The following is a 27,505-nucleotide window of genomic DNA, read 5'->3' as shown; positions in this document are numbered from 1 at the left end:
TTGCAGCTCTTTCCTCCTCCCAAAAAGCGTGCAAGCTCCAGAACAAATGAGCTCCTAGCAAGGGGGAATTTCTGCTTTTGCTTCTGAACTTTGATAAATCCAATATTCTCTTGCACAGTCTGATACCTATAATCACCTTATTTCTACTGGGGTGAAAGCAGTAAGAAAACAAATGGGCTATAAGGGTGTGAGGGCTACCTTCCTCCAAGGAGGAGGGGAATGTCAGCACAAACACTCAGTCGCACTCCAGGCTTATTAACCAGCTCCCCAAGAAGTACCTCCAACATAGATGTGCGCAGGGGAGGCGAGAACAAACTCTCAATCTGGAATCCTTTAACTGTAACAGACACTCAGCAGGGGAATCCATTAGATGGGAGCTGAAAATTAGCTTTGCAAATTTCTCTGTGCCAGAAGACACAGTCAGAATGAAAAGCAAGAGGCTTTTTGGAATATAGTTGCAATTGGAGTGACACTGCATCCGTTTGCACCTATGCATGTGTGCATGTGTGTGCGTCCGCGTGCGCACTTCATTATTCCTCCAAGGAAACTAGCAATCTACTGCCTATGTGTGGGCCAAGAGGCTGAGGGAGGTCCTGCATTAAAAGAAATTCAAGAAAAACTGTAGCCTTGCAGCCAAGCCCTGTGCATCACTGCCATGCGCCTGGTGGTGCCCAGGATGTGTAAGCAGGCTATGCCAGCCAGCATTAGCAGGGAGTGATGTGTTAGACACACCTTTTGGGTGGGACAGGCAGCATTTCAGAAGCTGTTTACAGAAGGCAGGATAACAATGACTGATCTAGTCTCTAAGCTTTTTCATCTGCTTGGCTCTGTCCCCATGCAAAGTAAGTGAGAGCATGACATGTCAGTGCAAAAGAGCAACAGCCAAACCAAGTTCTGTAGCCGTCTGTCTTGAGGACAGGAGAGAGATTCATTTCTGACAGTTCAGGCCAAGCCTATCATGGTATCCCAGTCCTAATCCTTACAACCTTAAATGGCTTGGTATCTTTGTAGCTTCAAATGGCTTTTTCTCTGGTGATGGAAGTGAAAGATGAAGCAAATCTACTGCAGTTCCTGAGCTGCTTTTTCTCTTCAAAACATTTATCGCTCCATCCCTCCAGGGAGCAAGGGAAGTGCTAATCATCTCCCTGATTTACAGAAGAAGAGCAGAGGCACAAAAGCAGAAAACATACCTGTGCCACAGCGAGGAATGCAATGCCAGAGTGCCCAAAGCGCTAGAGGTCTGAGTGGGTACCTACTGAAGAGTGCAGTTCATGCAGCAACTGAGCTGTGGTCCTGAGCAAAGTGTCCACGCTAATTAGTGCGGTGAACACAGCTGTAATTGCATCAGCCATTTCCCATCCAGAGATTCTGGGTGTTCCTGTATCATACCCTGCTGCAGCCCCAGTGCTGGAGTTATTGCAGCCAAAGCCATCGCAGATGTGCCCCAACTGAGCTCCCCTAAGGTGTTTGTCAAAGGACAAGGGACCAAAGTTGAGCTACTTAAACTTTGTGGCTTATGTCCAACCTACGTGATGTCCTTGTTGGTTTGGAGCATGGCGTTTGGCCAGCAGCCGCCCCAGCATCCCCCACCCGTTGAGCCGAAACCCTGCAGACCTGGCCTGGTGTCCTCTGCTCCTGGCCCTCCCACTCACTCCAAAAGCGTCCCTCAGTGCACCACCACGTCTGCCTGAAGCACTCCCACTTCAGGCCTCTGCTGCAGAGAGGCTGCCTGACGTGCAGTACGTCTAACAAGACAGCAGTTTGAGGCAGAGGAAGACATCAAACCAAATTATGCCTGAATTCATGTTCCTAAGAATGTAAAGGAAATGCAGCCAAAATGAACTATACAACCACAGAAAGTTAATGTATGCTCGTTTGTATATCAGACCATTGTCCAGGGGAACTCTCAGTTTCCTCTCGGGATCTATAATGAATAGACCTATAAGAGAATGTTATGGTGGCAGAGATTTCTCTTTTCCTACTATTTAACTTAGAACAATATAGAATCAAAACAAACAAAAAATGCAGCCGTTCAAAGGCTAGCAGTATAATACACACTAAAAGACATCACTTCGACCATTAAATGAAAGAGCACAAGAGAGAGACCTTTGCCCTATGTATGCTGTGAATTCCTCTCAATTCCTTTATCGTATACACTGCAAGAAGATCAGCGTATGAGATACCCTCCTTACATCCCACCACGCCCAACTGTCACTACTTTGCTTTCACTACTAGCAGATGTCAAGACCAGAACCGAGATAAGCAGAAAGATTTTAAGACAGGAAAGATGACTAAAGGAATTAGGCTGTTCTGGGCTCTCCTAATGATGCTCTTTAACCCCTTTTACTGTCTCTTTTTAAGTCTGGTTAGCCTAGCGCTAAATTTAAGGAGACTGCTTATGATGACACCAGACAAGACCAGATATATTGGTCAGTCTGGGAATTAAAGGATCAGCAGCCCAAAGCAATGGCTCTGCAAAGCATTAGCTACCTGATTCATCAAGGTGAAGTGTTTATCCTGAACCATAATGGTGGTGGCTTTAATGATGTCAATATTAACTATCATTGCTGCTGCAGGGATGCAAAAGAAATGCATATATCAGAAATGTCCAGAACCTGTAATAGCAATCTCAGAGTCATGAAATAAAGCCTTCAGTATTTCCCTCATACAGATTGTCATGCACTGGACTCTGGATTAAAGATTACATTTAGCCTCATGTTCAGGAAAAGGGCTAGTTCATCGATAAGGTGATTTCTACCTTATTAATTATGAAGTGTGGTCACACTAGGTGTGAAGCCACCTGAGGAGAAGGAGTAGTGACAGCACCGTTGCTATTTGAATGCACATCCCTCTGTCCCCTCTCTGCACAAGAAAATCTTTAGTGGCTTTCTTGACGCAGCAAACTAGCCCCTAAAGGACATTCTGCAGTACTGCACAGGCAATGCAAGCTATCCAGGGCACTTGCAGACCCTGGACCAACTAGTTGTGTTTACAAATGGATCTGATTTATGCTGGTAAGAGATTCATGCTGTCATGTGTCTCATATTTCTGGCCAAACTGATTCTACCCAGTCATTTATCTTACAATGATTATTCCTGTTTTCCCAAGCAATAGCTGCCTGTTTCTGAAATACACCTTTATCTTTTTAATGAAAACTATCTTGAAAACAAAATTTTTGCATAAAACTTTCAGTTAAATTGGGAAGATGTTGAGACCAAAATTTTTAGGTCAAGTGGTCAGACTGAGGGACGTCCCAGGCGTAGGTAGACAGAAAGGCAGAACGTCAAAGTTGCATTGCTCCATGCCAGACACAAATCCATGTAGTATTTAAAAGTCTACATTAATGTTTTAAAGTACAGTGATACTGTGATACTGTACAGTGGAATAGCAAATGGCCTTGAATGGCAGCTATGCAAACTCTACTCCATGGAAATCAAAACTAGCTCAGTTTTAGCTTTTCCACTAATCCCACTGTGAGCACAGAATTTTCAGCTTTACCGCCCCGATTTTCTCAAAAGCGCAGGACAGGTTTGGCAAATGAAAACTGAGATTTATACCCAGACAAAACTGTCTCCTTTCCTCTTCTTTTGTCCTTCTGCCAGAAACCCTCCAGAAGGCTGAAGATACTGTCATGAAGAATGTTAAAACAAATTGTGCACGTATTCTTGGGATGGGAAAAGGAGAGCCTTTCTCTTGGGAGCATTAGTGTGTGCTTGTAGACTTATGGATGTCATAGTGCCTGATTGTGGATGCCTGCCCTAGATGATATTGTATACCAGCTCTGACATGCTGGATAGTACATTAGGAAAAGAACGCTAGTAAGTTATTTTTAATAACAATATAACAACCATAGTTATGCACAAAATTCAATAGAGATCAACTTCAGTAACCAGAAGGCACACTACTTCATGATTTATTAAATTAAATTAATAATGGTGTTTCACCATGTAGGTTTGAACATTACATTTCAAATGCAAAGTAGACAACAATAAAAAAGGCAAAGTACATGGCTAATTTATACCAAATATTTTTATCCTTGGTATAAAGATCACAGTCCAATTAATATATTGTGAAACCCCATATTTCTTTTAGGGGTCTTTCTAGCTCCTCTTTCTGGTCTAACGATGCTCTTCTGATATAAGCCATAGCATATAAACAACCAACTCTACTGGTCTTTCTGTTTGAAAAGTCTATAGGTCAGAGTAATCCCACGTCTCCATAATACTAAGAAGAAGAAATCAGCCTTGTATACATCCTCCTTCAAATGTAATGACAAAATTTCCTGATGGGAATTGCAGTGTACAGTACTGTCTGGAGCCAGATGTGGGGAACCTTTGACATACCCTGCTCAGTGGCCTGCTGTCTTCCTGAATTCACCTTGCCCAGACAGTTCCTTTATCCCAGGAGTCGCGCCATACTGGGTTTTCTGGTTTGACCTGCACTTCTCTTTCATTAGGGCAGGGTGATACTGCCCAAATTGACCCAGAGAACGAAGCTACCCATGTTTATTTGACTTGGTGAGAAAGCCATGAGAAAACAGTCCAAATGTGAGCACAGCCTAGAAACCCCGGAGCAGTTCCAAACCTATAAATACATCACACTGAAGACTTGGGTTTATCTCCTTTCTGGACAAAGTCAGAACCTGATGTATCAGTGGATTAAGTAATAAAACTGTTAACGGGATCATTAGCAGCTTCATGGTAACAACTGGGCCTTACTTTCCCAGAGACCCATGGTATCATTGTATTTGGAAAAGTCATCACTGAGTGGGATGATGAGCTGTGAGAAACACACGGCTCTTGCAAAGTGAGATGGGCCAACTGCATTGAGATCACAGCCAGAGGAGGCTCTGCCCCAGGGAATCCCTCCCCATTGCAAGCTCTGCTTGGTTCATGCTGACATAGGATTCTGGGGATTAATTACTCTCTCTGGTAATTCCTATTGGGCCAAACCCTGTTCTCTTGCTGTTGCTCTGTCCTTACTCAATAGAAGATTTGCCAAGACTGAAGGAAAGTTGGTTTAAGCATGAGAGCCTCCAGGAGGCTTAGCAGAATGCGATCTTTAAAGCCAAAAGAATTGTGAACTGAGAGCGTACACTGGAGCGTTCAGGAGTAGCAGTAGCGGTTGTTGTGCTGCCTCACACAACGGGATGTTGCTGCAGTCTCGGTGCAGGGGCCACACACTGGCTTTCCTTCATCACAGGAAAGTAAGCAGGTTACTTAGCTTTCTCACAGTGAATTTTCACTTCCAAAACAAATCGGGATTTTCCAGCAAGATCTACCTCTATAAAGCATGCAGTGAGAGAGCAGCTTTCAGGCAGTTCTTTTCTCACTCAGATTCTACCACAAAATGTATAAACCACCATAATAAAATAAATGTTCTTAGTCACACAAAGGAAAATTCAAAGACAGGCTATTGTCTTCAGCCAAGCTACAGCTTTAAACCTGTGTAACTGAGAGGAAAGCTTGTCCCAAGTGCATTAACATGAAATGAAAATAATCCAGACATCATCCATTTGTAGAGAAAAAAATGTGGCAGGCCAAAAGGTTAGCCGATTCTCTCTGCTTCACACTGTGTAATAACTTAAATTGTGTTTAAAAGGTTCTCAGGGTGACATCATTGTTTACATTCACTTGAATCATCCTTTAATTGTAACAGTACAAAACCCTTTTAACCAGCCAAATTTGCTGTTTAACTCCGTCCTGCTGTGTCATGCAGCAAGAGCTGATACAACTTCCTTGCCTCATCTACATCCAGAAAGAGATCTGGGAAAAACGTTTCTCCCCACACCTGGGCGCTGCATTCTTGTTTCTTCTGCTATTCCTCAAGGGTTATGGAGCACAGTAGTACCTGTGCTTTTAAGTAGTGGATGCTCATGAAGTCCTTTTCCTTATCTTTGCAAATTAGCAATGATAGTATTCATTCAGGAGTGAAGCGGCCGTGAGTGGAGTGGGTACCCTTCCCTAAGTGGAGGTGGGGGATGGACCTAGTGACCCAGTGCTGGACAACACGGCACCTGTGGGATTTATTTTTCTGCAAGGAAAGACAGAGACCTTGAGGTTTGCAACTGATAATCCGCAGTGCTTTACTTCCCCCCTTTCAAACACAGTCGTATGCGTCTTCCTGTTAAGGGTTCTGGGCAATCTCTTCCAACAGCCATTTCCTGTATGAAGGCGTATTGTAATTAGGATTGCCCACAAGAAGGGCTTCCAAGTGCCACTGTGTGGGCAAGTGTTACAGCCCCTCGGGGAGGCAGCTTCAGGCAGCTGGAAGAACAAGTGAAGAAGCAGAGGGGAAAAAAACATTTTATAACTCCTGGAGGACATACTGTAGTAGGCATCTGCACATTAAAATCTGCAACCCAACCCAAAAGCTAGGGAAGTCCAGGCTCAGTATCAGCTTTCAGGGATGATCCATATGGCTACAAAGTGAGCCTTTCTCAGTAGCTGTGAGGGAATCGAGGATCAGGACTGGGATTCTGGGAGGGCCCACGCTCACATCACCTGCTGCAGGCTTCTGGGGACATGGAGAAAACTGCTTTAACTCTTAAATTATTGTGTCCAGCATTGTTTTCAGTTAATGAGATACGAGTTAACAGCAAACAGGATGAATGCCTTACAGAATAGCTACTTCTGTGTATTTGTGTGGACTACCCCTGTGAGCAGTCCCATTTTACTCACAGCTATAGAGGAACAGGTAAAGTAGCCCCATGGTGGTTGGTGCTTTTCCTGCAAACTGACCTTAGTGTATCTGTAAGGAAGAATTTAAGGTGTGCAATTTCTGAGCTGTGGGCTCTAAGGAAGCAAACATTTTGGCTGAGGTGGTTTAGATTCATGGAGATTTTATAAAAAATGGAACAGGTAATGACTAGGTCAAGCTTCCTTGACCCTCAAATCAAGAACAATCCCAGCAGGGCTGAAAACTCCCCTCTCTACTTCCTTGGCAATCATGTTCCCACAGTTCAGAAAAACACAGGAAGATCTAAGGAAACCTATGTGGAAACGCAGAAGACAAAGGCAAGTGATCTGAAAATAGAAGGCTGGTCCCTATATTTCCTTTACATTCTGGGCCTGAGTTTAGTTTTTGGCTGAATTTTGAAATCTTGGGGACCATATGCTTTTGCCATTCCCTGCAGGGCACAAAGGAAAACTGGCGTGTTCAGCCTTTCATCATTTGAAGGGTTAGATGAGGTTCTTTCCCCCTCGCTCTGTAATGTCAAGGACTCCTGAGTTCTAAAAGCTTTACTGCTTAGAGACACAACAAAAGCCCTGAACACTGGTTACATACACACCACACACTAGCTGTGACTCCTGCATTTCTAGATATTGAGGGGGAAAGACTTGCAAAAATTGCTTCTTGTAAAATTCACTGCAGCAGGAAGACTTAGGGCATCTGCTTGCAGAAAGCAAGAGATTCAGCTGCAGGTCTTGGGCAATCCCACTTCAGCTTGCCAAAATCTGTGCACCAGGCACAATTTTAAAGGCAAAATTCATTTTGGTACAGGGAAGAAAGACTGTGCGGACTCCTGTTATGGAAAGGCTGAGAAATTCCTCTTGGCTTTTTCTAATGTAAAAATTCAAGGAATCCAGAGCCCTGAGGGGAGTTTAGGAGACATCCAGGAAAGGGGGCCGGGGGGCAGGAGAAGAGCAGGGGAGGGATGTAGGCTGTAGTGAGGACAAAAAGTATGTGCTGTAAAGACAGACTAATCCAAGGACTTGGAGATGAGGGTATTGGACTGCCTCAAAAGCAGTCCACAGACTTACGCTCCATCAGAGTGCGTAGCTGTGTTACACTGTTAGTAACAGCCTAATACAAAAGTTAACAACATTTGCACAGGGCAGTAGCTCAGCTGCCCTCAGTATGTGAATTCACTGCTTACATTTCTAAAGCCTTTGAAAGCACAGAGCTGAGACAGTTACTCGGGTATATAAAGTGTAATGGCAAGCCCTGTCTCAGCTATGGCAAAGAAAAGCACCATCACACCAGATTCAGCTCTTTGAAGTGGGGACTGGACTTGATGCAAGAGATTCTTTCCTGTTTTGTATTCTAGTTATTGGCGAATGCGGGAGATACAATCAGCTTATAAAAGCAGTCACAAGATTTGCCTAGGTCAGTTCCGAATTTATGTTAATACCTGGTTTCAGGTGAGCTGGGGTTCCCTACGCAAGTGTGTTCAGCACTCAGGCAGTGAGGAATTTGCACAAAATGGGCAGCCATCGGTTTTGCTCATCACAGCCTCATGAGATCAGAGTCCCTACCTTCTCTGAACGTTCCTCCTTCCTCACTTGAGGAAGTGGCTCATGGACAAGTCTCTAAGGTCACACCTCTCATACAGAAAACCTTGCTTCACATGATTTGTTCTAATCTTGCCTTGCTTCTGATGATTGCAAGCTCTCTGCTGCTGAAGTTCTGCTCCCTGGGGCAAGCTTCAAGCATGCACTTATATTAAATGCCATTTCCAGATAATAACCTTGGCTGGTTGCTTTTGGCAGCTTCTACTATTTTCCCTGTGGCCTTAAAAAGAAAAATTAAAGAAGTGCCTAACTTGGTGAGGAGATCAGTTCTCTATTACGCACATTTTATGCCAGCTTATTTAGGTAGCCAGGTTTTTCTGGTTGTTGTGACTGAGTACATTTAGATGCTCTGCCCAGAGGTGGGGACTGGAGGAACAGGAATGCCTTGATCAGCACTCAGAAGCCTTCGTGTCCTGTCAGTCATCTGAGCTGGTTTCTGAAGGAAAACACTAGGGACAGATCTATTTTGTTCCTAGCCGTTGTTTAGATATTCCAAACATCTTCTAATTACTTCCACTTGTAATTCCCATTCCAGTGACATCAGTCTGGTTTAGAGAAAAAAAGGGAAGTTGGAGTAAGGCTGATCAGAGGAAATACCAAACTAAGCACGTGAAGTTTGGTAGGGCTAAGCTTCAGTGTCCTTCTCATACTCACTTTGAAAGTCAAACGCTGCCTCCTGGAAATTTCCTGTGTAGTTTTATAAAATGCAGGTTGCTGTTGCTGCCCCAAAAACTGTTTTGCAATGTAAACTGAAAGCAGCTTCTTTGTTCATCCTGTCCTTTGCTGATGATCAAGTGACCCTTGCTGCCTATACTTTGCAAATGTCTTTGGAAGGAAAAGACGAGTTTAATCTCTGAATGTATATGGCATAGGGCAGATTTTCACCCTCCTTCAAATGGTGCTGGCAATCTGGAAGACAAACTTATGAAAAAAGCAGATCACCTACCACTGACTGTACCTAAGAAATCTCCTGCTGTGGTTGGAAACCTTTTGCCCTTGTGCATAAACCTACTAGCACCATAAATATTATATATCTAACCCAACTTGATATATTACTTCAAAAGTGAAGTAGATTGAGCTATTGCTTTGTACAAATACTTCATCATAAAATGAACAATTCAGAGAATGTATGGAAGGACAGAGATAACTCAAATGTACCTCATTGCTTTTATTTAGATTGATACGTATTAGCAGACCAATGGGGAAATGTGCGCAGATAAATATTTTTTAAAATTTTTAAAGAAAATATTGTAAGTTCTTGTAACCGAAACCTTCGACAAACAATCTAGTTTGTGTTCTCAGTATTCTTTTGGGTATGATGCTGTTATTGAGAAGTTTGGGGAGTATTCAGTAATACTTTACATTTTTTTCCTTGCCTTAAATGGATGAATTAGTGTAAAGAGATTTCCAGTTGGTTTTGAATGTGGCAGCTTCAGGCAGGAGGCTCATATATCACAATGTCAAAAAAAGTCTTCTCTGCTTTTTATAACATTTTCCCACAGTAAAGCAAATGTTTAGGAATAACACCAATTAAGAGACACATTTTTGGTTTACTAGAACCGATCAACAGCCTGTATTGTCAGCTCTCCAATCCTCAACTTTCCAGCACTGACTGCCTCAGAGAAAGGCGAAAGCATACAATTAATGCCTCTGAATTTGCAACAGTGCACTGCTGAGCCCGAAGTCTTCCCAGCTATACGCAGTGAGCATCCTAGTTGGCAAACCAGGAGGAGTCTGAGCTCCTGAAGCTTTTGACTTAGCTACTGCTACGTGGTATAATTGAAATGTATATGTTAGCAAGCTAAATTGCCCACCCTAGTATATTCTATTTGTAGAAGAGGTTGCAAAATGAAACAAAAATTTTTCAATTTCAAACTTGCTTTAATTTCAAAGGGATCAGGCAGGACCTAATTTTTGTTCTTGAATCTTGTTAGTTTTCCAGTATTAAATCACTGAAATTACTGAGTTTATTCCAATACCTGGAAAGTTCTTTGGATTGCTTATATATTAAAAACTTATTGATGATAATGTCAGGGGGTAAAAGATACTAAATTTTTCATGCAAGATGGAAGGTGTTGCTAGTGTAAAAAATTATTTTCAGATTATTTTTTAAAGGGCTGTTTTTCAACCAACCCACTCCATACCTAAACTATGTGCCAGCTGTTGGCATCTGCACAATAATTACTACATCAAAAGTTTTGAGCAGAAAGACCCTAACTAGTACTCTAAGGAGTTGAACATAAGCTGTATGATAAGCAAAAAGAAAGTGGAAATTTAATGATACTCATAGAACTGTCTTAGGAAATTTAAAGATGCATAAAATATTTTGAAGCTGTGTTTTATAATAAGGCAGGAAATTATTGGGATGATGTTTGCATGGTCTCTTCCCCCCTGCTAAACACCCACAAAGGACTGAAAGCACCAAATAAGTTAGGAGTTCTCTAGAGGAGACCATTCTTTGATCTGGATGAACTATACGGCTACGGTTATCTTCTGTCCTCTGGCATCCACAGCACACCTAGACAGCCTTGGCAAGCTGCTGAGCAGAAGATAAGGACACAGCGGTTACGATCAGCTACTTATAGAGAAGGACAGAGCACTCAGACTCCTTTGCTGAGGTTTGGTGTGAGCTGAGAGAGCTTCTTTTCACTCGGGCACCTGGGAAGTCCTGACTGGGGAGGTATCCCTCGGCAGGGCAGCTGCACTGCCCTCACTCAGCACCTCAGGTACTGAATGTCTTTCACAGTTGTAAAATCTTCTATCTGCATTGCAGATGAAATTGTTTGGGTTTGAATCAGAGTCAGCGTCTTCAGTGCAAATGTGCCTAATTTTGACCACAAAGATCCCAGAGAAGGTTTAACCTACAGCCTGCAGAATAGATGTGTGCCTCTTGTGCCTTGGGAGGTCAAACAAAGTTTCACTGAATTCATTGCTGGAGATGAACTTTGAGGGAACGGTGGCCGAGGAGTTAATACCTCAATAACATCAGTGCTATCCAGAATCCTCCGACTTCCTGGCCCTGTTTCAGTTTGGCTTCCAGCCTAATTAGGGCACACAGAGACTGTGCTAACATACTATCTTTTCCTAGTGATGGGCAAAGGTCTGACATCCATAATGCTGCTTCCAAATCCATCATCAGTCTTTGCCTACAGGGACAGTTAGCGATGTGCCTGCCTTCCTTTCTTTGTCACAGGATGCGGACATTGCCTTCTCTCTGCCTTCTCTGTGCCTGGCACTAATGGGAAAGTGAATCTGGACCAAATTCCAAAGTTATTAGGACCACAATTATTAGGGAAGTAACCTGGTAAGTAAGGACCCAAGTCAGCTGAAACGTGGGTAGCGTCTCTAGCCAGGCTTCTCACCCACCTCCTCAGTAACAACTGCACTGTGCTCCACTTCATCCTGGAGCCTCAGAAACACTTGTGGCAAGACACACTTTCTCCCTTCTGCCAAATACTTGTTATTATCTCTCTCTGATTCATGAAAGTCTGCGGTGATTTATGCCTTTGTGAAAATCACACTGGATTTCTGGTAATATGCCTTCTATGGGCAACCTTTCCAGACTATTCAGACGTTAAAACTAACATAGCATGCAGCTGGCTGCTCGTGCACGTGTCAGCCAGATGGAGCACATTATGGGAATTCTCCGAGGGCTGCATGAGCTTCCTATGCCGGGCCAGGTGCAACTCAAGGTGTGGGTACTGGTGTCCGGCGTGGTGCGGGACTGCCTTCTCTGGCATTAACTTGGGCACTGCTAGGGTTTCTGTGGTGGAGGGGCTCCTTGCTACCTGTAAGCTTTGCTGCTTCAGTTTTTTCAGGAAGAGCCCTTTGGAGCGCAATTTCAGGCTTAGCTATTTACTCTGTAGGCAACTGTGGGGAAGGTGCTGTAGGGGATGTGTGAAATTCACTGGGGCTAGTGCTTGCCAATCAGTTCCTTTCTGCAGAAGGAATACATTAAATCCCTGAATGAATCCAAGAAAATCAAGGACAGTGGTGCTTCATAGTGTTTCCAGAAGCTATGCTCTTGATATTAAACTACAAAAAGATTATAATATGCTAAAGAAGCGATAGTCTTGTGCTGTGAAATACATTCAGTATCCAAAAAAATAAATCATCATTACTGTCAGAAGGAATTCCCCAGAAAATAACAGACCGTCTCCCTTACACAATTTGCAGTGTCATGAATGAATAGCACGGTAATCCAGCAAAATCCTTATGCTTAATGAGATAATGAAAAGTCACACAGCAGACGGAAAAGCTCTTCTAAATCTCATTAACCTGCCTCTTGGCTTTTCCGATATCAGCGAAAATCAGGAGTAACTCCAGGGGGGCGAGCGCCTTCGCAGCAGGGTAAAATGAGCGCTGGAGAACGGGGAACCTAACCGAGCATCTGGGCTGAGAAGGGGGATGCAGTGGGGAAACGCCACATGAATAAGAACTGAAATATCAAAGAGAAGGTAGGCGTTTGCCTGCGATATCTGCGCCCACGCAGCTCCGACACGAGCGCCGATCCCTCCCGAAGAAAGCGAGGTAGCCCACGCGCCCTGCCCGCGCCGCGTGGAGCGTTCCCAGACACGCCACCGTTCCTCCTCCTTTTGAAGCCTTTTCTTCCTCAGGTCTGCTGCCAACCATCAAATGCGAGGCGAAAACGCTCCCACGTCGGGGAGGGAGAGGCGCAAAGATGCCAGGCCCCGCGAGTTGCTATTTTTAACCAAGCGCCGAACCCTCGAGGGGATCAGGAGCGGGGAAAAAAAAAAAGGCAACCCCCCCCCCCCCCAAAAACCAAAAAACCCCAACAAAACAACCCCCAAACAGTGTCCTTTAAGCGCAACACTTCAAGGAGATTTTTTGTCTTTTATTTTCCCTGTAGATACGCCACCTAGCGCCCGCCGCGCGCGCTCGCCTGAGGTAACAGCGCGGGAAGAGCGGGGAGAGCGGGGCGGGCGGGGGGACACGGACACACGGACGGTACCGGCGGTCCTCGGGCAAGGGGCAGCGGCATGCCGACTGCCTGGAGCCCTTCCCCACCCCACCACCCTCTTCTCGGCCCCGCCGCCCTCCGCTGCTCGGCCGCCCCGGGAGGCGAGCGGGGGAGAAGGAGAAACCCAGGTGTGAGCGGGTCTTACCGTGCATCAGGAGCAGCCCCTGAAGGGCATAGACGGCCAGGGCGGTGCTGGGCCTGGGGACCATCGCCGGTGCCGGTGACTGCTATATCCCTTGCGAGGAGCGGGAGGAGAGGTCCGCGAACCGGGGATAAGTTTTCTTTCCAGCAACAAGTTTCTGAAAGCCTGCGGGGCTGGAGCGGGAAGGGAGGGGAAGAGCACGGCGGGCAGAAGTTCCCACTTGTTGATTCCAGTTAAATTGTTCTTTCCATTCACCGCTTCATCCTTGGGCTGCGGATTTTGTTTTCCTTCCTTTCTTCTCGAGGTGCAAGTTTTTAGGCTTTTCCCCCCCCCCCTTTTCACAATAACTTTATTCCTCGTTTCCCCCTGCTTTTCTCATTCGCGGGGTGCCTGGGGGGGGAGTGTTACTCTGCCTGAGAAGAGAAGGCTCCCCAGCCCGCCTGAGTGGTGCAAAGCAACTCAAGGGGTTAAATAGCAGAGCGAAGCACCAGAAAAGTTTGGCAAAAAGTTTCCTCCAGTCAGTGAGTCGCTGCTCCGAGCAGTCCTTTGCCTGGAGTTTGGGATAAGGTGGCTGAACGGAAAAGCCTCCTCTTAGATGTATTTATCCAGGGAGGTGCAGGTGCTGCAGAGATGAGGAAGAAGAACAAATCTCTCAACTTCAGTGAGTTTCACAAGGCAGGACGAGAGGGAGCTTCCAGGTCCCCCAGCCTGGCTACCTGCCGGGGGGCACCCTGCAGCACCCGGGGCAGGCAGCCGGCAGGCAGCGGAGCTTGGGCATGGCCAGATCCCGCCTTAGGTGTTTCCCTTTTCCCCCACGCCTCTGGGTTTGGTTTGCTTTCGCTGGGGAGTTTGATGCGAGCCCGAGATTCTTTATAGGGACAGGAAAAAAAAAAAAAGAGGAAGGAGAGACGTCACCAGCCGAGGCAAGGGGACTTCATGCTCTCCCTCCCTGTGCTTTCACAGAGCTCCTGGATTTCCTGTTGCTGCTGCTGCTGCCTGAGATGGGGCAAAGAAATGAACTCAGCATCGCCTGTACCTGCAAAGCCAGAGCTGCGTGAGCATCAGGTGGCAACATCTTCCCCCAGTCCTGCCCCCGCTTCCCCCAAAGGCAGAAAGGTGGTCAGGGTGTCAGCATCTCCCTCCCGGCTCCGGGGCTCTCGGGACTCCAGGGCACGGGGAAGGGGAGCGCAGAGGGACACCACCCGAGAAACAAGCTCTCTTGCAGGAGTGCTGTCTTTGCCCCCCTTCCCATGGTTATTTAGCAGTTTGGGGGTCCCTTTATGCTGCTCAGTGTATCCTGCTGGAATGCCACCTCCGTCCTCCCTGCCCTGCTGCCTCCCTTCTTGGGGCAGCCACTGCTGTGTGTCCCGTGCTCTTGGGGCACACAGAAAGTTTCTTGTTTGAATAGGATATTTCAGGCAACCCTAGTGGTGTTATTATTTATACGGCACAGCTGCCTCCCTGATCCCTCATGGGTTTCTCATAGCAGCTGCTTCTGTGTCACCTGAGCATTATCTCCAGGCGCTTGGGTGTAGACAGATCCTCCCACACGTCGAGGCTTCCAGCCTGTCCACGTGCCTCTGCTCTTGCCATGCCAGACAGCATTTCAGCAGGGGCGAGCACTCCTGCGACGGTAGGGGACAGCTTGGTTTTGGCAGGGGATGCACAGATGCTTCCCCTTTCGCCTCTGCCCTGGGAGAGCACAGTCTTTTCCTGGTTCAGGGCTGCTCCTTCAGCCACAGGTGCCTCTTGGGCCAGTGCAGCCTCAGCTGCAAGGGTTAGAAACTGTGCTTAGCTAGTGCCAGGCATCCTGGGAGATGTCCTGGTGCACATAAGGGGCACTTCTGGAAATGCAGCCGGCGCTCAGGTGATGGGGAGGGAGCTATTCTGTGCTATTGCAATACACATACCAGTTATATGGCTTTTAATGTACACAAATGGCTACACTATGCTGATAATGAGAGAGTGGTGGAAGCTCTACAGCTGCCCACACAGATTGTCATTCTCAGTAATGCCATAAATGAGACACTGGGGTTACATGACCTATTACAGACTTACAGTAAAGCACTGTCAGTCCCCATGGCTGAATGGCGGGGTTTGTTTGTATCTCTTTGTTACTCTTGCTCAGTTCGTTTTCAAAAGAAGAGAAAGATAGCAGGTGCATTAAACCTTATACTATATGTATATTAAGGGGTTTAGTGAAACTGAACTGTGATCAGAGTATTATGAAGTTTTTCTGGCCTTTTTTTAGTATACTTCTAAATTCTTAATGCACGTAACAAGTATGTACGCTACATTAAAATGCACTAGAGCAAAGGGAGACATAGGTATGGTTCTGTGAGTTACAAATCCATATGTTATCCTGCAAGGCAAATGGGCACTTCAGAAGATCAGAATTGATACCCAGTCTAGAAATGTCCCAAATTCAAGCAATAAATTGAACACAGAATAGCCTCAGATATTTCCAGTTTTATGAACAAGAAGCATCATTTCTCATGCACAGTGTTAAATCAGGAACGCTTTTCTCAACATCACATGATGTCACCAGTTAATACTAATTTTCTTATAAATGCCCAGATCACTCTTAAGATGACAAATGCATTTTCTATGCCTAAAATTAATTTTTAGAACATACAACTTCTCCCAGATCTGTGTTGCAGTAACAGACTTCTAAAAAGTTATGGACAATAGTAAAGACTAATCTTTTAGGAAGCTTAACTGAAGATTGAAAATTCTAGCTTAATTATAGAACCGTAGTTTATTTTTTATTCACAGGGATGTGTTTAAGAATTCATTGGAGGTTACTGACCAGTTGCTAGCAAATCACATTGTATTTGTGTAATGCCCCAAATAATCTTTTATCTGTTGATAAACTTAATTGATCTTTTAATTGAGATTAAATGCCTACAGTGTGTAGTTTCACAGGGATTTCGGTGTGAGAACCTGGCCAAATGGTCCTGGGAACTATTTTTAATTCTTTATTTTCTCCCTCAAAACATGCAAAATAAAAAAGACCGTTTTAAGAATGGTATGGTTTGTTCCTGAGCATCTTCATATGCCTGTAGCAACCTGTTAGAGCTTTTCCAAAGCATAGCAGACTTCCCTAACACAACAGCATGTTCTGTTTGTACAGATGGGAAAAGCCATTTGCTAACTGGACTAGAACCTCTTCATAATAGTACAACTTGTTTTGCCGTGACAGCTAGTCCATCTGAGGAACTCAAAGCTCCTTACTAATATTAACAAATATCTTAGTCTCACAATACTCGTGGGAGTTGAAGCAGGGCTAGAAAAGGTCATTTCACTTCCTAATGAAATGCTTTTAGCTTTGCAAAGGCACCTGGCAGTTGTATCAGTATGACCATAACTAAATAAAATAATAATAACAAGGAAGTGAAGATTGCTGCGTCTGGTGGAAATACTAGACAACTGGGATGGAAAGCAATAACCTGTAAGAATTTGGCCAGAATATCAGGGCTATGGCCTCGTGCACCATGAAGCGCTAGGACCAAGGAGGGCAGTTTTGCAGGACCAAGGCAGTGTAGTCTATGAGACCTGCACTAACTAGAGACTGACTATGCAACTTGCCTGGCCATCCCTTGGAGTATCTTCCATCCTTTATGGCACTGGCCTGACATAGAGGATTACATGACTTATTAAAAGGGAATAGCTTGGCAGGGGACGATACCAGAGCTGGGAACTCCTTTGCTTTGTCTTGCTTCCCTGTTGGTGTTCATCGTAAGTAAGCATGTATCTAGGAAGCGCAGCAGAGGGAATGGCTGTTGATCAGAGCCGGGCCTGGAATTGCATCCTCCACTGCGTGCTGTGTTTAGCCTTAGTCAAAGGTAGAATGTATCTAACCTAAATGTAGCTGTCCAAATGTTAGGTGTCTAATCTGGGCTAGTTATCTAGGCTGCCCTGCTTAGTGACTGCAGAGATAGGCTCTTCTGACTCATCCCATGATGCAAACCTCTGCTTTACAAACCTTTGGCAGGTGCCTGATTGCATCCCTCAACAATAGCAGAGGGAAGAGACAAGTTTAACCTATACGCCTAAATTTTAGGTGGCTAATTCTACCGTGTGTCTTCAGGTAGAGGCACTTCGACACAAAGACAGCCTTCCCTATCAGCTTGAGGGAGACAGTCCTGACCAGAGGCATGCTCTGCAAAATGGAGTTATTCTCCAAAGCAGCACTTGTCCCTTCAGTTGAAGAGAGCTGATATGCACAGCTGTGTGCTATGCTAGTGAGTGCTGGCTTAGGCTTCCAGAGCTGAGCTTTGCCTGCAGAAAGAGAAGCAAGCAGAACATCACAATGGATTGAAAGTCACTTTTCTGTGTTAGTGATCTTTGGAAGGAGAGGACAAAGGTAGTGACTGCCTTTAAGGACACTGAGTTGGCAGGCCCGGAGATTTTCATTGCAGTGTGCTGTATCAAGGAGCTCTTTATCATTTTCCTGAGAGGACCTAGAGGGCTTTTTGGATGGACAGCTTTCCAAGCCCTGTAAATTCAAGCCCCCAGAAGAGGTGGTGGAAACAGGCAGGACATTGCAAATGTGCCTTGCACTTTACTGTGTTGTTCTGGGATAAAACAGTGCGTGTCGCATGAATTCAGTTATTATTTATTTGATGTATATGGTGCCTTGGAGGCATACGCTGATGTCCAAGACAGGCAAGGTGCTGGCTACATATGGGTCCCTAAGCCAGTAAACAGAAGTAAAGCCATCACTTCCTAGGGTACGTAGTCTAACCTCAGTACCACATCCCCTCACATGGTCAGTAGCATTGCCAGCGGTAGCTGCCTTAATCCTGAGGGGAGCTGCAAAGCCATTGCTGGGTGTGCCTCTCTCCACAATCTGGTCAGGCTGTCTTTTATGTACACACAGCCTCTAGTCCCTTGGGGAGCGAAAGACAAGTTAACATTGGCGGTCTGTGAGAAAACAGGGTGGGGAACTTTTTGATGAAAATATTTTTCATTGGAAAATGGCATGTTATCGAAAAAGAAACTTTCTGTGGGAAGTCTTAGGTTGGAATAACTTCTGCTAGGGATGCACTTTCTAGGGAAGGAAAGCACCATCCCAGCCTTGCCTGCAACTTGGTGATCTCATGTGTGTGCAAGGTCTGGTTTCAAGACGCTAACCTGAATTAGGTCAGAAAACTGTACTCTCACATCTTGCAGGGGTCCTCTGCTCAACAAGTCCATTGGCTGTCCTCTGGCTGTTTCATTCACCTTCTTGCAAACATGTTTGCTTACCTATTCCTCTGTTTTGAAAAAAAATAGAAAAAAAGGCCTCAAGAAAACCCCATCTGGCTCAACCACAGAATGGGAACAAAATGTTTCTCTAGCTGGGAAAAACATTACCTGCACAGCTTTGCTGAAATACACAGTAGTACACGGGTGATTAGAAGCCTAATAGCAAGAGATGTGGGGCCAGCAGAGCCATGGGCGCGTTTCTGATGACTTGCTGCTACTCTGTGGGATGGCAGCTTCAGAGGGAAGGACAGGAAGCACGCATAGTCATTAACAGAGTGTCTGTGCAACTTTCTTCTTTATACAAGAAGGGAAAACAAGACAAAGAAGGGTTTAATGAATCATCTGAAGCCACAAAGCAAAACTGGAAGAGGCCTGTCAGTCACTTTTAACAACAACAAAGCAGAAGTATAAGTAAAGTAATATACTGCAAGCAATTTTATTTTTGTTTAAGAACTGTCAAGAATGAGGAGTTTTCCTCTGGTGTGACCTTTTATCCATCCCTGCCTACCATCCTGGCAGGCTTTTTCCTTGCTGTCCAGTTGAGGCTTGTCACTGCTTGCATCCGCGGCTGTCCAAGCCCCAGTCCTGGTCTGCCCTGCTGCTCTTCTCTCACGCAATCTTTCTTGCCCTTGCACTGGGGCAAAAATGTGGGCACCTGCCTCAAAAATTTCTTAAACACATGTGTTCAGACACCAGAGGAAAGCAGAACATTTCATCCTTTTGCTGGAAACATGGGAGATTAAAGGATAAAGATTACTTACCTCCCATTATATGTCACTTTGAACTGTAGTCAGTTTTTTTAAACTTTAACATGGGGGAAATGTGTGATGTTCCATCTCTTTGTGTTTCCTCTCTGAGGTTGCTTTTGAGTATCTCCTTGTAGCTGTTTGACTCGAATCCTTTATAACTGAGGCTGCCTGGGGAGATCTTGCAGCTTATAAATATAATCTAGGCCTTGGGCCCACACAGCTCTTAGGAAGAATTAACTGGTTTGGAGCAGTAGACAGACTTCCAAGAGCCAAGAGTACAAAACAAGAGAAATGTTAAGGAAAATAAATAGCCATCAACAAAAGGAGACAGGCATGGGATTTGATTGCTATTTTGTTCTGCTAGAGTCTGTGGCAGAAAGACAAAGATATCTACCTAATGAGGAAGAAATTAATGAGCCAGGTTTCATCCATACACAGCATTTGAGATAAGAAAAATATTCCACCCCTTTGAGGTACCTTCATCCAGATCTTCTCCCTGCAGTGACCTTCCTCAGTCAGAGGCCAGATTTCATGTAAAAGGTTTTCCTTCACCAGAATATGAACTTCGAAGTATGAGAAAAATGGGTTTCATCCAGCTGTACGTCTCAGATTGAGCAACCAAGAATGCTCATTTTATTTATTTTTCTTTGGATTCTAATTCCCTCTTTCTCTCTCTTTGGGGATAAAGCAGGATTTTCTTACCACTAAGACTGAGAATGAGAAACATGGTTCACATCCATGGTACTCTGCAGACGTTCCCTTTATGCTGAAGGTTTCTGCTCACATCACCAAAGCACGATCACCAATTAGAACTGTCTGATTCAAATAACTGGAGTGGAGGGAGAGAAGCCTTAGAGGAAGAGGAAGCACAGACAGGCCTTGACAGTGGCAAGACAGAAAAACACTAGTGATTCCAGAGCACTCACATTAATCAAGACACTAGCCACATCGATCACAAAAGTGTTAGGGTTAATTCAACTGATAGCACAAGACTGGAATCCTATCCTGTGAGCTTTTTAACTTGGTACCAGAGGGGTACTGTGCCCCAGTTTATCACTTAAGTCTTAACACATACTGATGCTTAGTCCAAAGATTTTTAAAAGCTATGTTATAAATGCTACACCCCACTCCAGCCTTCCCCTTCTCATGCTGCCTAGTGCAAACTGTGGTGGGAGTTTTGGATCAGCCTGTACTGGCCTATTTTCTCACCCTATTTGCTACCTCTTAGTGATTGCAGTAACCATGGAGCAGCATCTGGAACAATGTAAGGTGTTCTCTTCAGCACTGACCTGGAAGGCCAGTGGGGAGAGGCCAGGACAGCCCCAGATGTCCCACTCGCCAGCAAGGCCATCCAGCAAAGCTACACAATCCAGCCGTCAGCTGGAGAGCGTGTGATAATCTTGCAGTCATGTGAATGTCATTAATCATGACTCTTTTTTTTCTTCCTGTTGCATATGCTACAAGAATATGCTCAGCACTGCTTTCATTGAGCTGCCATCTTTCTGTTAGATTTCACAAGTAAATGCTTCTTGTCTCCATAGGACGAGCACTGAGATTATCACTGGTTACACTAGCTCCAAAGTAAACCAGAGAGAGCTACATGATTCAGTGCAGCCAAGCCTGTGAGGCAAAAATAGCAGGCTGGTGTGCTGAGATGATGGAGAGAATCAAAGAGACACTGTCTACCAAAATTAAAATGTCTGCAAATGAGCTTTCAGCCAATGCAGAGCCAAAAGAAATGTTTCTTCCATGGACTTACTTATTTTTGAAATCTGAAAGGGAGCAGTTGCTAAAGACAAATGGACATTGTGCTGAAGGTTTTAGAAATGAGACATGGTGGCACAAAGACACTGATAGTGAAACTGCCATCACTGATCTTCATTGTCTAAGCCAAGAGGGACTGAATAACAGCTTGAGCTAAAGCCAATAGAAGTGAATAGAAGTGAGTGGGAAGATTCCCACTGCCTTTAATGAGTTTTGGCTCTGAACCGAGATGAAGAAACGTAATGAGCAATGAATAAACTAGATTCTAAAAATCCTTTCACCTTTAACAGAACAGAGTGGTATTAGTAAAATGACAAAGGGAATCTGTTTACGATACAGTTTTTTTCAAAAGGTGGCTATGTCCCACACTGAATAAAAATTCTAAGCTTCACGCGTTGTCCTTGCATAGGTCGGCAGCAGCAGCCATCAGGCTGGAATGTCAAAGCAGAAAAGCCAAACCTGTCCTGGCTCCCCTAGCAGAAGGCCTCTCTTCCACCAGCCACCATGCTAGCAGCTTTGGCATCCTCTCACCAAGGCCAGCCACTGCTACCTGGAAAGGATGAGGTGTCACACTGAAGAGAACACAGGGCAACTATGAACAGCCATGAATATGAACAGAAAGCGCTTCAAGAAAATAAGCACCTGCCTCAAGTCTGCGGTGTGTTCTTCTTATGATAAAAGGACTTGGTGCAGCCCTGGGGTGCTGCAAAAACAAGACTCATTGGCACAGTTAATTGTAAAATTAAGGAAGGAGGTGCAGAGAGACCTTATAGGAGGATGGCAGGACAATTTCATCTGTCTGTCCAGTTCCTGTTCACCCCGGGGGGTGGGTGTTGAAGGAAAGCAGAAGAAATATTTCATATTTGTTCATCGTCTATGCTTCGACTAGAATCCAATCTTAGGATGGCTTTTACAGGCAGGCAGACTTGGATGTAAGAGTCTTTCTCAGGAAGGTCGCCGAGTGAGTCAGCACAAGGCCAGGAATAGCGCTCAGGACCAGCACGTCTGAGCGGCTGTATGGAGCTGGAGACAACAGGCTCTCCTTTGTCTTCTGGGAGTCACCGCCCCAGCCAGGGAGCCCTGCTCAGGCCCTTGTTTCAGCACAGTCCATGCCATGAATTTCAGAGATAAAGTATACACTTCTTGGATGCTGTTTCCTGTAAAAAAAAAAGCTAGCAAGACCTTGCCGTTCTCGGCGACTGCATTCTGCTATTTTGCCTGTAAATGAAGTCAGATATGTTCTTCCTGTTTGGTGCTCTTCCTTCCCCGAGTTTCTTCATTACCGGTCTCTTAAACTCAGTGGGATGTCAGATATTAGATGAGAGGAATGATCTAGTTGTCAGGGCATTAGCCTCTGGTTCAATAGCATGATTTAAACTGCTCCTCTGCCAAAGCCCACCTGTACGTTTCTGGAAAAGTCGCTTGATGTCTCTGTCCTTCCATTCCTCATCTGTAAAGCTGGGCTAAGTATATATCCCAAAGACACAGAGTTCTCATAAAAGTTGTGCTCCAGACTCTGCAGTAACACCAGCTATTGAGTACCATAGTCGCCCTGAACAAGGAATCTCAGCCTGGCAAGATACGAGATTTACTCGCAAGGTAAGAATGTGCTTCAGGGTTAAATGGGAGAAGGACGTCACAACAGCCTCCCATGGTACCAAGGCGTGGGGATGAGACTGACTGGTCCTGGCAAGCTGAATTGAAACTGTGGTACTGTAAAGCCTGTATTCTGTGGCAGGGGAGTTTTGCTTGTTTCTGCCCATAACGTTCAGTAATGGGTGAAGCTCACAAGTGAAAAAAAAAATGCTGCTTCTCCTTTTTGAAAAAAACCCAAAACTTTGTGTTTTCTGGAGGCCAGACACCTGCCACCTCACAGCCTGTTTACTAACATTTAAAGAACAAAGCAGTTATTTGTTAAAGGCCTTAATATCCCTAGCAATTAGCAATGCCACGAGGCTTTTTTGTACAGAGGTTCTTTGTCTTCTGGGCATCAAGAAGAATGAAAAATACTGCAGGGATTTCATACACTAAATGACAGAGGTGGGAGTAGCAAGGGCTTTCAATAGGAAAAACAAGGTTTTAAAAATCAGCAAGGTGGGCTCTGAAGACTGACTGGTGCATTTCTCATCTCTGCTTCTCTCTCTTAGCATTTCTTTGTACAAGTATTTGTCTTAGTCTCTTGGCTGGTGTGTTTAGCAATTAGGATCAAGATCTCTAATCACAGCAACCTTTTTAGTGGTGTGTAACACAGTACTTTATTCAGATGAGGGTTAAACTCAGTCTCTTTTAAAAATGCAAGCAAAACATGAAGCTGCTGCTTAATCTTTTTTCCCTTGGCTGCAAGCTCCTTGAGTCAGTCTTGCTCCATTTCTCCGTGCAGCGCAGAGTCCACACTGACTGCTGGAGAAATTGCCATCTGCAACTAACTGCACATTTGCTCTGAAGCTGTGTGTCTCTTGTTACTGATAGGTTTGTGGCAACAGTTAGTAGGTCGCAGAAAACTTTCTCTTCTTCTCCAGAGTCCAGGGACATCCTCGGATTTATTGCCCCTTGCTACTGGCTTAATCCATGATGGGAGCGCTTGGCGTGAAGGCAGGTTGTGCTGCCACAGCACAGCAATGCTGTGTGGAGGAGCACACCTGGGAGGCTTTGGCCATTTTGCAGGAAGGGACTAAAGAAGAGCACCACTGGGACTGCTTTGGGTTTGTCTCAGTCCAGACTCAGATTTCAAAAAAAAGGACCAAGAAAAGTTGGGAAGGAGGGGAGGAATTGCACTTCTCTCTGTCCACACAGTGTGTCACCCTTACTCCATGCCATTGTGCGCTCATACAACATTCCTACAGGATCATAAATGACTTTTAAAGGGGCAAACTTCACTGACTTACAGTCCATAAACTGACACTGTGCAGGTGAAATGGGGATTTTACTGGTGACATCTTTAGCCTGCAGAAGGATTAAACTAGCAGCTTCTTTTGAAGGAAGAGGCAGCCTTGGGAAATGAGCCATTGAGGTATCCTGCAAGCACCAGTGGGTTGATGGGGGTGTTGCAAGGCCAAGAGTTGCCTCTTCCTTCCCAGCATTATCCCAGAGCACTAAGGAAAGCAGTTGTCCTTTCAGTGTTTCCTTCAGGATTCATAACCAAGCTTCCTACTTCCACCTGCCGAATGCTGCTTGCTGAAGCCAACAGGCATGAACACCAACACTGACAGTGGAGCTTCTTTAGAAAGATTTGACCTTTGCTTTCATATCAGCCAAAGGCAAAAAGACTTTCTAACTCACATTCCTCCCGCAGCTCCCCATGTCCTCATCACATGTTTTCAGATCTTCCCCTCAGCTCTTCAGCATCTCATTCAGCCATACCATTTTGTCTTCCTTCATCTGCTTTTGCATGATGAAGCCCTTCATGTCCTCCCAGCTCTTTTTGAGTCACGCTGGCCTCTCACAGCAACCCTTCTGCTCCCCCTTGTCACCAGCCTGTGCACCCCCCCACCCCACCAGCTCCTCTGCTGTTTGCTGCTTCAGCATGGCCCTGATCTGTCTTCACACCCTGTCCTACCCCGTCAGCCTTTCTCATGGTGTTACCACTAGTGCTGTACTTTCACCCTCCTTGCTTGTTTGGACAGTTATGCTGCACGTCCATGCCTAGCTACTGTGCTGTCCCAAACACTGTGTCCCCCCGCACAGTGCCACTATTGCTCTGTGCTCCTTGGGTTTCATCGCAAGCAAGTAAAAGCCACTGCGTTATTCTGTGTTTGACATGTACTGCAACACCCCGCTCCGGGGAGTAGGTTTTACTTGGGGCAAAGTGGAGGGAACGTACTTCTTTTGGTAATAATATCACTCCCACTTTCCTTGATGAAGTAGTGATGATAGTTCGTGCGGAAAGAGGCAAGGTGCAGGATTTGAAAATTGCAACGTGTCTGCTTTCCAAGGAGACATGTAATTGTATTGGAGGTGTATCTGTGGGGGTACAATTCAGCACATCTTTCTATCCCCCAGCTATGTTGGCTTTATTACTCCATTATTAGAGATACATTGCAGTGGTCTCAGAAAACCCATCACTTTCAGTGGGACTATTTCAGGAGTAAGGGACTATTCAAAATGCATAAAGGTAGCAGAATCTGGCAGACGGAAACTGCTACAGAGATGTAACAGAGAGCGTTTCAGAAGGTACTTTCTGCCAATTTTATGCACTGTATTAAAATTTAATAGGCATGAAACCACCAAGGTTGTGTAGAAATCTAATGTGTTTTATAGAAATTGTTTAAAAATATATAAGCTACATCTTCTGTTAGTGTATATTGGCAAAATCAGTAGAGCAATGCTGCTATACACTGTCTGTCTTTCTGTGCCATATAATTGAGTAACAAATGAGTTGTCTGCCATAGATTGTTGGAGTATGGTCACGAATTGTAGACTAAAATTATTAGCCTGTGTTAAAGCATATAGCATTCTTGTAGCAGAGTTTTTCTTTTAGCCCCATGAACACCAAAATAATGCTACAGCTTGATGGCTGAATAATAGCATCCTTCAAATCCCTTCTCCTAGCCCCGGAAACCCGAGCTGAAGTAATGTCACAACATTCTTACAGCTCTGATATTAACTCAATTCTGTGTGATTTGACTGTTCTTTGTCCTCTTCCTTGAGTCAAGAAACCATTGCCCCTGAATGACAAGGAAAATGTTCCAGGGTCAGCTGCTAATTCTTGCTTTTTGCCGTCCTGTTTGGCAGTAGCTTATTACAAGTCTTGGCCTGGATAGCAACAGAGATTTTGCAATGGTTTGCAATGTTATGGTGATAATTATTTACTGCTTCAATCTCATAGCAATGTTGATGTCACTCCACCACCCCCGCCAAACAAAAAGCAAGATAGGGAAAATGGTCTAGAAAAGGAGAGAAAGCGTGGATCTAATTTAATAGTGAGTGTCCACTGAACACTTCCCTTCCCCTGGGTGAGTATCTTGGCTTCCTTCTTTCCACAGGCCACATCCCTCTGGCAACTATGGCAGTTGCTTACCCTGAAAAGTCATGTTATTCAGTTACAGTCCTAGCTTCTTTTAAGGCAATTTAGCAGCTGGAAATCAGGAGGAGAGCCAACAGCATGGGAGCAGCCAGCTCCCTGTGTGCGCCTCCAGCAGCCGGCCCGCACACCATAGCGTGGGGCTGCTGCCATGGCTGCAAAGACTATGCTGCTCTGAGCAGAAAGGCAGCAAACCTTTTCTTTGGCCTCTGACATTCCTTCTGCTTTTTGCACAGGAGGGAGAAGAGAGGCAGGTTTAAGACCTGTGCGATGCTTGCCTGCAGATGCTTGCAGAGAGGCAGCACATATCTAAGGATGCTAGTAAGAAATAAGACTCGGTTGGGAACAGCACGAAGGAATGTGAGGTGAGGGAGAAGCAGCTTCCTGTTATGTTCTCCATTTAGCACAAAAGCATTTAAGAACATAAGACCATCCATAGTATATCATATCAAAGATTCATCTACTCCATCATCCTGTCTGACAGTGGCTCAAATTGGAGGCATTTAAGAAGGCAGTGAGGAAATAGTCTTTTCCAGGATTAGTTTCCCAGCCTGCAACCATCTGGGCACGTGCTGACTGAGGGGTGGTGTCATTCTGCTTAATAACTCTTGGTGTCTTTGTCTGCTATGACCTTAACCACTCTCTTCTTGAGGGCATGTATGCTTTTAATACGCGCAGCAAGGTTTTCCGTAGCCTGTCTGCAAGGTGCATGCAGAAACATCTTATTTGGCTTCTTTTTAGCATGCCACCTGCTAGTTTCATTTACTGCTCCCCAAGTTTCTCAGTGCAGCTCTTGTTGCATCTTTACCCTCCTCGTGCCCCTCCCATGATTTTATAGACCTACATCATTCCCTCCCTCCCTCAGTTACCTATTTTTCAGACTGGAAACTCCCAGTTTGCTTCACCAGTCCTGGCATTGAAGCTGGTTCATATCACCTTGGGTTTTTTTAACCTTGTCCAATGGGGATCAGTCTCTAACTTGATGCTAATAAAAGAAGCAATAACTTCCTCTGCACCTATGGAATAAAAAGCCCCAAGGAGAGATGGAGCAGGCCAAGTATGCAGAAATGGGAGTCAGTTGAGGTGAGGAAGGTTTTGGCCCCCATAAACCCATAATACATTCTAGGACAACTGTTGAGAGTTTCCCATCAGCCAAGAAAAAAAGAGAAGCAAAGCAGAAAGCACAGGGAGCCTTTCTGAGACAAATTTCGCAAGTGTCTGAGTCTGTTTATTTCTGTGCTTAGTTCAGGTTTTGTTTTCACCCGCACTCACACTTTGTGCTGGGTTCTCACCAGAATGCTTTAA

General features: G+C 45.0%; 1 protein-coding gene across 3 annotated transcripts in view; it reads right to left on the bottom strand.

The window, feature by feature from the left end:
• Positions 1-14,249, bottom strand: part of LOC128153871 (vascular endothelial growth factor receptor kdr-like) — a 141,545-nt gene extending 127,296 nt beyond the window's left edge. For all 3 annotated transcript variants that reach the window (XM_052813743.1, XM_052813744.1, XM_052813746.1), the window contains exon 1: positions 13,421-14,249. In XM_052813743.1, the coding sequence (XP_052669703.1) occupies positions 13,421-13,484 (64 nt within the window). In that variant the 5' untranslated portion in view covers positions 13,485-14,249. The remainder of the gene's footprint in view (positions 1-13,420) is intronic.
• Between the last annotated feature and the right edge of the window lie 13,256 nt (positions 14,250-27,505).

Source organism: Harpia harpyja, chromosome 18, assembly GCF_026419915.1.
Source record: "Harpia harpyja isolate bHarHar1 chromosome 18, bHarHar1 primary haplotype, whole genome shotgun sequence".
Lineage (NCBI taxonomy): Eukaryota > Metazoa > Chordata > Aves > Accipitriformes > Accipitridae > Harpia > Harpia harpyja.
The sequence above is the reverse complement of the archived record's forward strand: the minus strand, read 5'-3'. Positions and strand labels throughout refer to the sequence as shown.